Source organism: Zerene cesonia, chromosome 2 (genome assembly GCF_012273895.1).
Source record: "Zerene cesonia ecotype Mississippi chromosome 2, Zerene_cesonia_1.1, whole genome shotgun sequence".
In the NCBI taxonomy this organism is placed as follows: Eukaryota; Metazoa; Arthropoda; class Insecta; order Lepidoptera; family Pieridae; genus Zerene; species Zerene cesonia.
This window is the reverse complement of record NC_052103.1, coordinates 1,470,833-1,487,843: the sequence shown is the minus strand read 5'-3', so window position 1 is coordinate 1,487,843 and position 17,011 is coordinate 1,470,833. Positions and strand designations below refer to the sequence as shown.

The following is a 17,011-nucleotide window of genomic DNA, read 5'->3' as shown; positions in this document are numbered from 1 at the left end:
CGTCCATGGGCTGTGTGTCTATGACATTCAAGAGTCAAGATCTCTATTCTTTAGATTACAAGTAAGGTAGATTATGCGTATGTATGTTTGTTAATTATATATTAGAAGACGGTAAAAAGGTGGAAATGGATAAAGACAGTACTTCAATATAGTTTACGAAAAATTCTTATCTCAATTCTATGGTGGGTAATGACAAAATGTTATCTCTATATATATAAAATTCTCGTGTCACTATCTTAGTTACCATACTCCTCCGAAACCGCTGGACAGATTCTCATGAATTTTTTTTTTTGCATATCGGGAAAGTCCGTGTATCGGCAACATTTAATTTTAATGCTCCTAAATGTTCAGAGTAAGGTAGAACAGAGTTTGCCCGTTCAGCTAGCTTAAATATAATATAGTTCTGTTCATTACAAAAAATAAAAAATAAAGACAACACTTTTAAAAATTAAATGGCATATATTTCGACTCAACTTATGAAATCACAACATAATTGTGCATATTTAGCATTTCACATTTAAAGGAACTTAACCTAGCAACACAGATATATTTTACATAACAATTACAACAAAAAATATACATGGAAACATTACTGTAAGGCTAAAAGATTTGGGTACCCTTTATACAACAAAAACAAGTCAATTGAACACAGAACATTGGCAATACAAGATAAAACAGTGGTAGATTAAAACCATATTATATTCCTATATTTTTTTCTACATTATGCCTTACCAAAGAAAAAAATATATATTACTTGTGCTACGAAATCTAATAAGCTAATTATTTTTGTCTAATATAGTTGCCATCTACCACTGCGTGGCGTATTATTTTAAACTATAAATTATAATTTTAATAAAAATTAAGTGTCAAGTCAACAACGAGCTTATCGACACATAAAAACGTTGGAATTTGAAAATCATTAAATTAAAAAGCTGCAATTATAATTGATTCTAAGTTATATAACTCAATTTCAAGAAAACGTAATCGTTAGCTAACGAGACACTTTTAAACTTAAACGTGAATTAAAATCTTATATAAGGTACTTTCGTATTTGGTAAATCGTGGGATTCATAGACTAATTCTCACATAGGCACTAAGTCTAACTTTTTTAAATCATAAGTGCACGGTTCTATTATCATTAAATGGGAATAAAATATATGAATAGCGCTGTATAGTTTTCTATTTTTGAATATCTTTTATTTTTAAAGTGCACATGTGAGTTGCCAGTCTTAAAAAAAAACTAAATTCTAAGTAATTACAATACTAGGTATTTTCTTTTTCTATAAATTGGCTTGTTCACTATGTTACATGTTAATTATAGCCGAGTTATTAAAACGTGAAAATTCACGTAAATATTCATAGAAAAATATGTCTTAATTCAAGGCACATGCAACATTTACTCAATCGTTTATAATTAACCCAGAAAATGTTAAGAATATATTCAGTGAAATTATTTTGTGCATGTTTAATTTATTTTGCAATACTATACAAGAATCTTCCGCTTGAATACATTTATAAGTTAATTGTGTGCGTATTTGAAATATAATGTTCTGAGTATAAAAGAATCAGTTGTTTTATAGGCAATTGTTGAAATAATATTGTCATGCCTGTACCCCGTTATCACAGGGCTGTCATCATTTAGAGAAACTTATATAAGAACGGACGGGTAAAATACTGTTAAAAAAATAATTTTGGAAATGAGGCCCGTGGATGCAGTAAAATTGTGTGGCGTTTTGTGGTGTACTGAGCATATTCAGATACGTAGAAAGAGTAAAACGGGATCACATTACTGAGACTGGATAGTCTGTCACCAGTAACTTAAGAACCGTCATAGGTAGATAGTTGAAAGTTTTAGAGATGATATATGTATTTCTGTTGGCGATATAACAACAAATAACAAAAAACATCTCGGTCAAGCAACGGTTGACATGGTCATAAAATGGATGGGTGACCAATTTAACTTATTTGTCCGGAACCAGTGTCGCGAGTCTGACTCTCACTTGATCGATTTTTGTACAATTTGACGATCATTCTACGATTATCCTTTATAGCGCACACGCATAAACCACTGCACCTTTGACACTATTGATAAATCATTTAATAATACACAAGATTTTGTAAAACAATTTTTGCTACCATTACATATTCCGACACTTAGGCCCATAAAGTAATATAATATTATCAATACTGTATATTTAATTTTTATTATGTGACTTCAAATTAGTTTTCAATCTTTTTAATTTACATTACACATACTAGTCTTTCTTTCTCCTTTTAAACATGTATGTGGCAATACAATAATATTATATTATATTAGACAATCTTCTAAATCATTAGAACCGTCCATTAAATTCATTCAATTATACAAGGCGTACTGCATTTTTTTAAAACTTAACTTGTTGTTGGCTTCTCATATTTCATATTATATTGACAATAATTAGTACAAAATCGAGTTAAAAAAAGCACACACTTATCTTAAATACTGAATTTAATCGCAACTATTTTGAAGTCACATTCATAAAACCATCCATTACATTAACAATACTTACATCAAAAAGTTATAATACACGTGAGCAAAACACTCTTACATGCGGACATACAAAAAATAAATAAATATATTACAAAAAATAGGCACTTAGGGACATTGACATTTATGTATAATTGTATACAAGTGTAGTATACAAGAAATTGTTCTAAATTATTTAAAGGTAATATAAATAGTTGTGCGACTGTATAGAAAAAATCACAATAATGTAAAGAGCTCATAATTTAACAGTCTTTTATTATAATTTACTTTTCAATAGTTACCTATAATTTTAAATGTGAAAACTCAATTTTTCTAGCTGCCGAAGTTCATAGAATGATTGATTGAAATTACTATAGCTAATTATAATTGAAAACTTATAAACTTTAATTGATATTAGGATATTTGAAGATTTTGTTTCATTAATATACCAATCTTCTATATCATACTGAAAAATTAACAGATGGTCCATTGCTACATAAGTTATGTTGGAGGTCATAAAGAGACCATTAATTTTTTACAATTTGTGGCTTAGAATGAAAATCTATTGGAAAAGTTGACTAAATGAAACTATGATAAAACCGCGCACGCCGCCATATTAGGAGCGAGATAGCAATCGTTGGACTGGTTAAGTGCAAGTGAGACGGCATGCTCCTACAATTATTATCATTTTAAATCATACGTTTACAATTTTTTACGGACGCTCATCAGTAACGAAAACACAGCATGTGCGGAATGTGACAAAAAATCGATAGCCGAAAATTCACCATCATAATACCAACACAGCAAAGCAATATAAATAGCACGCTACCAACACGCAAAAACCGTTAACTTTCAGTAACTGGCAACACAGACGCTATCTGTCACGACGAATATTTTCTTTAGAGCAACTCATACGAGATCAATTTATAGGAAATGCGACTCCCAGAAGATGTTAGCAAGGATTCCGGCTATCATAAGGGAAAAATAAAGGACAACAGCCGCCCACCATAACCGCTTCTCCCATTTTCGCTTTTCGAGGTTGCGCAACACGCCGATGCCGACGAGTAAACCTGCAATTTATATGGTATTATTGATAAACTAAACTGTAAATTAAAACGATTTTTGTGTTTGGACAGGAGTTTTTAGTGCTTTTTCAAGTAATTTTACTTTTTCCATCTATGGGGTACGAGTTTGATGAAAATTAGGAAAAAAAATTAATGCCTTTTCTGTCAATCAAATATTAAGTTGCAATGCAAGTGTTCAACTGAATACTCAATGTTAAAGAATAATCATTTTGAAAAAAGACTTAAACTATTTTTTTAGCCGCCTTCAAAGGCAGTTTGTAATACATCAATATCAGTTCACCCTGTCAAAAGTAATGAGGTAACGAACACTAAAAATATACAGTCAAATTCAGATCATCCTCCTTTTTTTGAAGTCGGTTCATAAATAAATAAACGTCTACAAGCATTCTCAAGCATCCTTTATATCTAGAACACTCCAAGGACTCACCAGCGACAGCGCCACCCAAATGTGCCACGTATCCAATGTTCTGCTGCGTGTGCTTCCAGTAGCGGTCGTACACGGCGGTGCCGACGTCCACCGCCGCCAGCAGCACGAAAACGAGCAGCTGGATTATAGCGAACTCCATTTCTGACCAGTTCTGGAATGTTCGAGAACAATTCTAAAGATCCGATGTCCAGTGATGCGCATTATTGTAAAATTATTATTCAATATTTTGTAATTGCGAAGAGTTAAGTGTCCTGTACAACTTATATAATGGATTACACTTTATTTTAATATAATCTACGCCTTATTCTTCTGATCAAACCTCAATATTTTCTTTATTATTACAAATTGGTATCGCATTACAAAATCACGTTATTTTTTTATATTTTATAATGTTATATTGTCGAAATAGAAGTCCAAGTTTAGAGATCAGTATTTACAAAACACGAAACTGCCTCCAAATTCATTAATGTCGGCACTATATTTCAGGAACCCATTGTTTCTACAGCTGTCATTGACTAATTATATTTACGTGCCTATTGTATTTTCAGCACAATACAAAGTATTAATTCATACAGACCGATGGTCGTGAAGCATTTCAGCACACATTATTCAACTGCCAAGGTTAGCACATTAGTCCTGAATAAATTGAACTTTCCATGAAAAATGCCAGGAAGTATAACATATCCTTTCCTTTCAATCACGTGAACATAACTGCTTTTTGTAGGCCAAAATATATTCTATTAATTTTCCGCAGTTATCTTCAACCTCGTAGTCAAAGGAATGACTAGCAGCATAATTCCTGTTCTCGTGGGATTCTGGGATAAATCTCTCTTATGTATATTTTTGTGTCTCAAACTATTGTGCGCAAATATTCATTCAAATCACGATAGACGAAGAAGACACACGGATAGACAGAGATTCACTTATGCATTTATAATATTATAGCAAGGATATATATCTAAGGTATCCGCATTTATATTAGCAGGGATATATGTATCTAAAGTATCCTAAAATCTCCCAATACAATTACATTTCCGACATTCGATTAATCTTACCATTATAATAGTAGCTATGTGGGCTGTAATCAACGCGTAGACCCCACCCGAAGCTCCCGCAAGGAACACTTTAGGGTCAGCCAAGCTAGTGGCAAGCGAGCCAGCCGCTACTCCCGCGAGATATACAAGTACCACACGCCACCATCTGTGCACCATCTCTAAAGGCACCCCGAGAAACAGTTGCACCAGAAGGTTGACTAGAAGGTGCACTACGCTGGAATGATAAAAATGGTATTATGGATATTTTAATAGTATATGGATAATTTTTATATGTGGTAGTCAAGCACGCTTCGGCACGAATTGGGCCAGCTCGCACCGGGGAAGTACCACACCCCCACAGAAGACCGGCGTGAAATAGCATTCTGCTGTGTTTCGTTCGGTGAGTGGGGGAGCCGGAGGCCCATATCCTTTTCCTTCCCCTTCCCAGTCCTTTCCTTTATTCCTCTCGCAAATCCTTTCTTAATCCCTTCCCAATTTAAAGTCGGTAATCCATTTGTAGACTTTCCGTCTCTACAAATGTTCATGGGCGGTGGTAGCGCTTACCATCAGGCGTCCCACCAGCTCCATTGCCGACTGTGACATTAAAAAAAAAAAATGGGCTTAAATTTCAATACGAACAAACAACACAAAATTGTTGAGTTTATTACTCGAGATTCTATAACGACTCTTATGTATTTGATGGCCTAAGTTCATGTGGAATGTGAGTTTATTTTTAGAAGCCGCGCATAGGTTTAATCTATATTGGCAAACGGCGTATTGAGATGCTAAAGTTTTAATTGAATTTGGAAAACATGTTAGGACTAAGTTTATGATTAATATAAGGTTACATTTTTTTCAATAGATGGCGATAGTAGAAGAAATTCGATTGCAGAGGCGGGACCACCGGTGAAAGGCTACGCGTTGCTAAGGTAAATGGCAGTTGGCAAAATGACGTGCGTTCGAATCCCGACTCGTGATCAACCGTTTTCTTTAAAAAAATTTCATATACCAATTCCTCACTAAAACATATTCACACAAGGTATAACCTGAGAATTAAATATAACGTATTAAAGGTACTCACTTAACATGCACCAGCATATAAGTCAAGAATCTCCACGCTTCATGCCTCTTCCTCGGGTTGTAGAGAAACAGCTTCGCGATCGGCCCAGTCGCTGCCGTCTTGCCCTGCGCAGCATCATAGCAAAACAGGACGATCTCAACAAGGGATATGATGATCATGGACACCGCTGGGGGCCAGCAGCTGTATTCCTCTTCGTAGGTGCCGTCTGTGTATGTGAATACTGCCTTGCTACGAGTTCGGACTGGTTAACGCAACACAATCGGGATAGGCAAAAGGATAAAGGACAAGCGGTTGGAGCAGTCAAGGTAAAGACGAAAGAATAATTTAGAAATAATGGGTTATTGATAAGTTTGTTTTAAAATGTTACACGAATGCGGGTAATCAGTTGTTAAAAGGTACATTGTGGTCGTTGTTGTGGATACAATTAATGTCGGTTTGAACATATAACAAAGTGGAAAGGCATATTTGAAATGTATGTTTTTTTTATGTTTAATTGTTTAACAGTTAGCAACAGCAAATCATAAATAGAGCACGCGCCATGAGTGTGACCAATACGGCATAACAGGACGCATTATGCCAATTAGGCGGTCGCGTGTTGAAAAGGGCAAATTGTCGTTTAACAGGATAATCGTAGGAGAATAGTAATTTCAATATTTCGATGGACATAAATAGATAGGACCACAAAAAATGGTGATGAATCGGAACCGTATTCAAAATATATATTTTTCAGAAATTTATTGGTTTAAGGGCAGGGCATAACAGGACACAAACAAACAAAACAGTAGGAAAGGGGAGGAGAGAAAAAAAATTGTGTTAGTACAACTTATACTATGTTAACGTAAATACGGAAGGCATCACAGTACATGCTATTGCTATGTAATCTCTGTAATACCTTCCTCAATCGGATAATGGGGACACTACAATAGTAGATGTCCTTGCATAAGTAAATGATAGCTTATTAACTAATGTTATTATGTATGCATCACGAGAAAGATCTATCCCTTCACCTGTTAACCTTTGACCGTGAACATCACAATTCCACGCATGCAGTTAATGATCAGATTATGTCATGAGAACGATAATGAGGACGAGCGTTTTGTGTGAAACCAACGCCAACCGATTTTACAAGGATTAAAAAGAATCATACCAAAATAATCGATTATTTTTTTTACGTAACGCAGAACAGTTCTGAAGGACCACTTGCAAGCGTATTTACCACTTCTCTTACATGATCTCAACCACATTTTTTATCACAATTCGCCACTAACATTTCCTAAACGATTAACTGCTTTGAAACATCCCCTGTTACAACTTTAAAATGTAAACTAATCTGGACCCTTAATAATAAAGTAAAAATGGGTATCTGGACTACTTTAAAGACTAGATCTATCGACTATTCGAGCTTTCTGTGTCGTTGTTTATCAACAAAAGGCACGTGCATCTCGAGTCAATAGTATCCGATACTAAGTTAGCGAACGGACAGAGCGTTGCAAGGGCCACTGGCGCCACGGAAAAGGTAATGCATTAAGATGCATTTCATTTATCGCTCGGACATATTTCTTGAAACTTTTTTAAATGATTGGAATAATAGGCGAGTCAAATTATATGTTAACTACAATTGTGTAGTCCATTGGGACTAAATATGAATTTAGACATTCCTTGATTATGGAATTTCTAGGAAGGTACAGGAAATTTTAGTCTAAGAGTGCTCGATTTCTATTTTGTAATTCAACGGATTTTTATATTTTTTATGTTTTTATAACGTTTTATAAGAAGACATAGCAATAATCATGCTTCAACATTGTTAACGAATATTTACAAGAATCGCTCTATGGGATATCGCCATCCGTAACTTTCAGATCTAAACAAGATAATGAGCTAACATTGTGACCGCTGTGACATCACAACCTTTATTGGCTTTCAACCGAACTGCCAGGTGTTTGACCTCTTTAAATTTCAGTGTCAAACCATTTACGATCAGGGATCAAACACGTGAATTGAGAATGCTTCATGAATTGGGCCACATTTTCTATAACCTTTACAGGGAAGATAATGAATTAACAATAGACCAGTTAGGAATGTTTAATATAGGTGGCGGAATGCCATTATAATACCTATATAATGTACCTTTGAAGTAATTTATTTTCCGATGTTAGCTCATATTGAAATTTAATTAAGAAATAAATAAATATAAGTAGTTTATTTATTAGCTTGTAATAAATATGGAACAGTTAATTTAGGCTTACATTCAGTACTCAATATTTATGTGTATATCGTATTTTTGTACGTTTGAAACGTCATCACGCAAAAACCACAGGACTGATTTCAAAAATTCTTTCAACATTAGAAAAATGCTACTTCACCGAGTGATAGTATAGGCTATATATGTATGACGGGCGAAGTCGGGGCGAACAGCTAGTGTACTTTATTTATATCCTCAATCATTAGACCTCTAGTTACGTCTATTTTTAGCTCTGCCATATCCACTTTCAGTGTGATGCAGGTTCAGCCACAACTTGAGCATCCTTGTATAATTACTATAACTGCTAATTGGGGGGAATCAATCGCATTTCTTAACTTTTATGATTGCTTTCATGGGATTGATATTCAGCTACTTGTCTTTCGTAATTCGTGTTGTATTCTACTTTTTGTTTTTATTCTGTAAATTTGTGTTTATCTCTATTTGTATGTACTTTAATACTAACAGTTTCTAATGTGTGTCTTACCTTTAGCACAGATGACCCAGGTATTGGCAGTGAAAAAAGATTTCTTACTATGCTTTTTATGAGCCGATTGTATAAAAATCACGCGACGTCTAGTTAATTTTGACTTACTATTTGAGTTAGAATAAATAACTTATCGTTTAAATTTAAAGACCTTGTAATAATGAAGGATAAACCGATTTTGATACGCGCTTTAGATTTAAAATATGATAATTTAAAGTACCTTAATAGGGATGACAATTTTGAGAAATATTTTTGATAAGATTAAATATATTTCTGCGTACAATTTAATTCCAAATAATAAATTTTAAAGAAATATTTATCAAACTTAAATATGCATTATCAAGTGGAATATATCTGTAATTTCCTATATTTTCCTATAATACTAAAGGAAATACAAGCGTTTAAGAGCGTTATCGGTACGGTAGGTATAGACTAGCTTCCGTTGTATCTGTGTGCATCCGCACGCCACACATAGATACAGAGCGGATTTCAAAAACGAAACTGGCAGTTGTCAACAGGTATTTTTTAAAGTAATTTCAGCCTTCATATCGAATTATAAATGATGTTTTAATAAGATATTTCGTTTTGTTAAACTTTGAAAATATTTTTTACCGACGTCCTTAATTAAAAAACTTTTTTTTGTATACAAAAACCTTCGGTATCTTTGCTTCTTCCACGTACTTATATTTTCTAGACATCTACGACTCATTGTTTGAATCATAATTTCACTCCGAACCTTTTCGTTTTACAAAATTTCAAAATTATGAGTTTAAGAGATACTCTTTTTGACAATCATTATAATATTAAAATTTTTTATACATTTACTACTCATAGATATGCTCAAATCAGTGCTCAATTTAATTTTTCTAAAGTTACCGGCATTATGAAGTAATTTCACTTTAAATTATGATTATACCTAACACAAAATAACGTCAAAGTTTTTAATCCTATAGAGATATAATTTACAAATTGCAAGTAACAGCCCTAGCGGTAACAGCGCGGGCGCAGCCGTCCTATAGCAACTCAATCTTCTTATCGCGTGACATCACTGATATATAACCCCTTATCATTCCAATATCTTGTATTACTTGTAAGTGTACAAACATTTAATTTGATTATCCTTATTCGATAAGATTGCTAAGGTACCTACAAAATCATAATTTCACCAATTACTCTGAAAATCAATTATCTAGATGAAACTATATATAATTGGAAATGTCATAAAATAATTTTAGTGAAAATCTATAAGTTAGTGTAATAATAGTCTCGCTTCAATTCATTTCGTATTTACATCTGTTTTCTAAAATAATAACGATTTATTTTTATATGGTAGACGATCTATTTCGATTCGCGCTATATCTGACCTTGAATAGAAACATCATTTTATAAATAACAATAAACTCACAATCACGTCACGAATGAGAAAGATTAAATACGATTATCATTATGTTTATATTAATAAACAAATGAGTTTCTCACTCACATCTTCACATTCCTTATACAGTAGGGTTGTCATATGCGAAAAGAGTATAACGTGTATGAATTCTATTTAAAGGTACGAAATAAATAGATCTGATAAATTAAATTTTAATAGAAGCACAACAACATTTTTATTATTAGTATTGAACAAAGAGAAGATAGATTACTAGGCATATTAACAAAAAAAAAAAAAAATTATATACAAAATGATTTCTTCAAATGGAAGTTGCTAATTTGAAGAATTTAAAACAAACTAAATTAAACGTCTACATTTCACAGATATAATAAAAATTTCAAAACTTGCAAATGGACAACCCTAATCGCAGTAAAACTTGAAAAACTACATTTCAATCATGACTAACGTGGAAAAGCTAATTGAGTTATTAATACGACGAGTTTATCTTCAAAGGGTGATCCATTGCCTTCTCTTCAATTTATAGACGAAAATTTAATCTTGTATGGCTATTGTTCATATAAAATTAATTTTAATATCTACATATGATTTATTACCAAGGCTTTGTGTAAAATTAACAAAATAATTATTTTCAATAACTTATTTATATTAGTTATAGACCAGTATTAGTATAGACTAATTTCACTAAATTTTATAAGGTATCATTGTTAGGTTAAAACCGGTCATTACAGTGGCTACTGCTGCGAATTAAGAAGTTTATGGAATAGTTCAGGATATCTCTTATCGAAGGACGACTATAGTCGGCGATAGGTCCATATGATCCAAAGGAATGAAGCATCAAGGAAAACTTTTGTAAAGTCTGAGGAAAAACGAAGTTGCGGGGACGGCTTAACTGATAAAGTACTTATTAATCTAACGAGTAAAAAATTTAGGGAAGTATTGAATATTTCATTAGTTAGGAATGTAGGTACGACAAGACGTATTTTATATATGGACGTTTGACCTGTGAAAATTTGAATTTTCTTGTCATAAGTAAAAAATTGGAGATCTTTATTCTTTTCCTCCCACCTTCCAGATCATTTATTTATTCCTGGCGTCAATCCTTTCCCTACCCCACACCCCTTTAAGGCGTGCCTACATTTCAAAATGTTCATGGGCGGTGGTCATTGCTTACCATCAGACGAAGCACCAATTAGACTGCCCGATCTATCAAATAATGGTGAAAAACGTTCTTCAGAAGAATTAAGTTCTTCAAAACAATTAAGGCTTTATTTTGTTGTTTAAAATTGGTTTAATGTTTACTAAATGTATGCCCACGTCTTAATATCGTTTGAGTGGCCCGTGAGTTGGTTTCGGTACTGGTTTCTAGCCTCAACACCGTAGCTCGTACGCGGACGTGAGCAGAAAAACTTTTCCGGATTCCTGGTGCAATCGTTGCCATAAATATTATGAAATACTAGCTGCGCCCCGCGGTTTCACCGGAGTAAGTCCGTATCCCGTAGGAATAACGGGATAAAAGTTGCCTATATGTTTCCAGTTGTCCAGCTGTCTACGTTACCAAATTTCATTGCAATAGGTTTTTGCGTGAAAGAGCAACAAACACACATACATCCTTACAAACTTGCGCATTTATAATATTAGTAGGATAAGTAGGATAAACGACCGACCAAAACCCCACTGTGTTGAGTGAAGGGGCCACGGGAGCTGGTTAAAATACGTCCGCGACCCCCTCGGCTACGTACACATCTAGCAGAAGATGGTATAATAATTAATCTGGTTGATTAATTCTTTGAAACAACCGACAAAGAAGACTTAGGAGTACTATCTTTATCTTTTTGTGTTTCTAAAGCCAAACGAATGCTTACTTTATCGAAAAAAACCTATCTATATAGGGAAAGTAATAATTAACCTAGTTAATGAGTGAAAAAACTCTTATCATTACGTACTTAAATGACTCACAACTCGCGCTTATCGAGTGTCCAGCAAGGTCACTGCGAGATATTTGTTTACTTTGTAATTATGATTAAGCCTCAACTTTATTAATTAAACAAACCGTTCCTATTCTTGTTGCCCGCGGATTATTTGTTAATTTTCCAGGGGATCCTTAAATATTTTTTTTACGGGCTTTATCAGCAGTTTTTTTATTTATTTGTATATAAGACCTTTACTAAATAACGATTTTATTCTAGACCTAGATACCACTATATCATTGACCCTTTTAGTATACATGAACTATACTACAGTGACATCCACAAATGTCCATATTTGTAAGACAGAACTATAGCCGGTTCGTATTACCAAGTACCAGAACTCATACGTAGATTGCAGGAACGTGGTCTAAACGTAGAGTAATATTTAATAACTAAGCAGAAGCTTTGGTAAATACTGTTTAAATTACTAACCCAATCAATAGTTCATTCACCGCACTAGTTAACGCTTCGTGTTCCGCGCAAACGGTCATAACGTGTAATACAAGTTTTTTTTGCAATTGATTCGTTATTATAAACGTAAACAATTTCGTATTTTAAGCATATGCGCGTTATGAAAGTTAAGCCATGAGGCAAGGAATTAAATCGTGATGGGCTCCACCTTTCAAATTAACAGAGACTGCAGGATTTGGTATATTTAAAGAAATCGCAAGAAGTACCACGCCATAAATTACAAAAGTGTCCCCACAGTCCCATCAGCGCGTCGGAACACAGTGGGATTATAGTCGGAAAGAATTCGACGATCCTTCCATGGGAGATTTATCTATTATATTAAAAATAAGTCATGTACTGTCATGACATTCTTAAAATTGTCATTTACCCCAAAATTTGAAACGATTTATGAATAACGCTTTAAGAAAATAGCGTCAGCTTTCAGGTAATAAGAATCCGTGGAGCATTCACAAATTGGCAGATCTCAATTATCAAAGAAAATGTATCAAGCAGACGTGCGTTTACCTTATTTGAGGTAATTGAAGCGTAATTCAATTGTTTCACATCAATTAGTACCATAAAATGCAAGTCGAATGTGCTGATTCTTTGCAGTTTGCGTTCCGTTTCGAATAACACATCGAACACTTGCTTATGCGTTAGATCTGTAGGGTATGGTTCCAGTGTTGCAACCTACGAAGAGTATAATTTGCTCAAATATCCCCATATCCTAGGTTTGTGTTATCCAAACTTATGCGTCATTCAGTAGGCTAGGTGCATTCGAGGCCAAAACAGTTTACTCCCATGTCACGTACTGTTTGATAAATTTAGTATAAGTTGGGTAAAGAATGACGCAAATTGGTATTTCAATGTTTTAAATAAAACATAAGGAAAAATTAATAAACTGCGGTATTTTTTCCTATGACGTCATACATTTGAGAGCTTATAAAACCACCAAAAAGTTGTTGTTGCTCAAAGTTTATCATGTTGTATTAATTAATCAATATTATAAACATCTATTTCAAGAACAATTACATTGACAGATCTCTTCCCATTATGGAATTAGTACTGCTTTAAAACGTCACGGTCACCTCCCGGTTCTCTGTATAGTTATAACTCCTCTATAGAAAGACATACGCAATGATCCCACATAAATGAATGATTTTGTTTTAGCGGTGACAATTGAATGAAACAAATAGCAATCGACCATAAAGAACACAGTTTATACAACCCACGACAATAATCATATACATAGAGAACAGAGTCACAATATCATCTTTTTTCAGAGAGACAGGATAAAGTACTAACTATTTTTTAGGATTCCGTAACCAAAGGGACTAAGACTGAGCTGTTCGTCTATGTCTTTCTATTTGTGATAGTGAACAATAGTTAGACAGTTAAAATTTTTAAATTGGCATGGTTATAAATTAGATGGGTGACCATTTATTTACAGTTGCTCTTCAAGCTTTATACGGAACTCTTAATGTCGCGACTCCAACTCAAATTTGACCTATTTCCTTTCTATTTCATGCTTAATGCTATGCTCTGTTCTCTATGTTTATGAAAAGAACAATGGCAACACTTAGGTATCAAAGCTATGAATTTCGAATTTCGAATGTATAAACACAGACCAAAAACACAACCAATGACGTAGAATAAAATAAAAAAAGTACCGCCATCAGACGCTGACACTGGCCGGAAGCCTGACCACCGTCCTATCGAGAAAATTTGCTGTCAAAATGTTGTATTTACACAAAAAAAAAGTTTAGCAATCCTAGTGCCGTGCAATTAAACATTAATTAAGGGCCAGTTACACGACTTCTTGATAAAGCTAGTGTAAAAAGTTTTTGACTTATATTTTGACACATTATTTTAAAATTTTAACTAAAGAAAAGGCACAGGACATATCCAAAAGTTGTGAAACTGGTTATAAATATTGTAATCATGCCATGTTAAAATGAATGTATATAACTTTACAAGAGCAGTGTAGATTTTACAATGTTATAGTTTCGAAGCGTAAGATGCATTCTAGCTATTAAATTGAAATCATAAAAAAGATCTACGTGCAAAAGGTTTATACAGTAGGAAAAAATTAGTAAATATTTACACATAAGAAAACTCCATGTTTAATATAATGTACGTGACTTATATTATTTCATTGTTTATTACGAAACCCGACTTTATCGAATTCATTATTTGCAAGTACCTCGTAGAACATACGAATACACTTAAAGAAAAAATCTAGACACGATAAAGATCCAAATTGTCACAGTATTAGACTGCGCTTTCCAGATTCTATTTTTAATATCCGTTACTATTTAGCATTGTGACATCTTCTTTAAATATTGAGAATTTCAACGTCATAGCCAAAAAAAGACTTCTGGGATTTACGAATTTCTGAATCATCGATGCAGTGTTATATCGTAACACTTGAATCGTCTATGAAAAATCAAATAAGTTAAATTTAAATAAAACAATGCGGAGTTACCTTCCCATCTCGATGTAGGTAACTTTAAACAAATTCATTATCCACATATAGATATACTGATTCCTAGTTTTAACTCCCTATCATGGTTTTGTGAAATAACATTTAATATGTATTAAATAAGTATCAACACTAATAAGTAATGCTTCGTATACACTATATATATAAAACTTGCACACTAAATACTTTTTGTATGGAAAATTGCTGCTAGCCAAGGAGGGCTTTTACAGTTGACCCGGTCTCACTAACTACCTTACTACTTACCGGTAGTATCAACGGGGTCTCGATGTGGCACAATGGAATGGACATATCTCGCCACGAAGTGTCCGAACACCGCCTTCAGCGCTGGGTTGTGCATCATCTCCACAAATTCCGAGAACTCCAGGTATCCAGAATTATCCCGGTCGGCTACCGACATGATACGCTCCACTACATTGTCCGGTAGATCGTGGTCGTACTCCCTTGATTCGATGATATGCTTCAATTCGACGTATGATATCCGCCCATCGTTGTCTTTATCGTACTGGAAATAAGGGGCTATTTTAAGTGGCAAGTTCCGAAGCATTTTTATTAAGATCATGTAGACATTAAAGAACTGCTCTGTGTAAGGTGCTATTATAATATACTGGAATTAAAGTACAATATTTAAGGCTCGTTATTTACAATTCCGTTAAGGCTATTCTTTCTTAAGTCATAAGATTTTAGTACTCCAGGTCACTATGTGGTTTTAAGCAAGAAGTTTTCAGTCATATTATAAGGATTGTCGTTCTGATTAAAAGAAAAGCTACATTTCTTACTGTACAAACGTATAGCAAGATGTAAAATAAAGATAGAACAAACGTTTCAATCCTTTATCTATTGTGTATATATAATCAAATCAAATCAAATCAAATTTATTAAATCAAACACTTAACCTAACCTTAAAGCTAAGTACATCGCTGTAGCAATTACAAATAGGTATCAAACAATTAAGGTTCAAGACCGATACCTTTGCTAGGTTACAGAGTAACTTGTATTAAAATAAAACTTTCTTTCAAAATGCATAACATAACCTATAAAATTTACGCACGAATTAAGAAGGACGATTAGACAGCCTCAGTGTAGCCGCCTATCAAATTGATTCTACAATGTTTATCAACAGTTATAACGTTGTTATATTTGCGTTCCCATGCAAAAAGGGGTAAAGCACACCCATATTTATAAAATATTTCCTTTACAATGTTCAAATCTGTTGCTACGTCATTTTCAGGTTACGTAGAAAAAATTCCACGACTCAAACTTTTGGCGACACGTGTGTTATAGGCTATTCTGACTAATTTCATTCATTGCTAATCTGAAATCCGTCATTGGTTAACTCGATCAGTGGCTAACCGCATACCACCGCTACACAAATATTGACCGATTCGTTCATTGTTTATTTTGTGTGTTAGCGCCGATAACAATACATCAGTTTGTATTCATTGGGAGGAACTAGAGTGCTCGATATAACATGTATCTACTAGCTTTTACCCGCGGCTCCGCATGCGTTAAATGGTAGTGTGGATTGGAGTGGTTAAATTTATGGTATTTGACTTACAAACCTTCCTCTTGAATGATTCTATCTATTGAAAAAAAACCATCAAAATCCGTTATGTAGTTTTAAAGATCTGAGCATATATACATACATACAGTCGACAGCGACTTCGCTTTATACTATGTAAAGACAGTAATGATAGTGACATGAGCATCGAATGCTTCTTTTAATTTATATTGTAAACAACATATGACACCATATAACGTCTTTTTAACACGCTTTTATATTAGCTTCACTTGTATGTTTGTATGTATGTAACTCACACCCGTTTTTCTCCCACTTCC

At 33.8% G+C, this 17,011-nt stretch overlaps 1 protein-coding gene across 3 annotated transcripts in view; it reads right to left on the bottom strand.

Moving 5' to 3' along the window:
- Window positions 1-439: 439 nt before the first annotated feature.
- LOC119833898 (rhomboid-related protein 2) overlaps window positions 440-17,011 on the bottom strand; it is a 21,251-nt gene continuing 4,679 nt past the window's right edge. The window contains exons 2-7 of one of the 3 annotated variants that reach the window (XM_038358122.1): window positions 15,419-15,677; window positions 14,343-14,384; window positions 6,134-6,338; window positions 5,074-5,287; window positions 4,019-4,169; window positions 440-3,576 (exon numbers count right to left, since the gene is read on the bottom strand). In XM_038358122.1, the coding sequence (XP_038214050.1) occupies window positions 3,431-3,576; window positions 4,019-4,169; window positions 5,074-5,287; window positions 6,134-6,338; window positions 14,343-14,384; window positions 15,419-15,677 (1,017 nt within the window). In that variant the 3' untranslated portion in view covers window positions 440-3,430. Of the gene's footprint in view, window positions 3,577-4,018; window positions 4,170-5,073; window positions 5,288-6,133; window positions 6,375-14,342; window positions 14,385-15,418; window positions 15,678-17,011 lie in introns of all 3 variants that reach the window. The other 2 variants (XM_038358130.1, XM_038358139.1) reach the window with 2 other exon arrangements.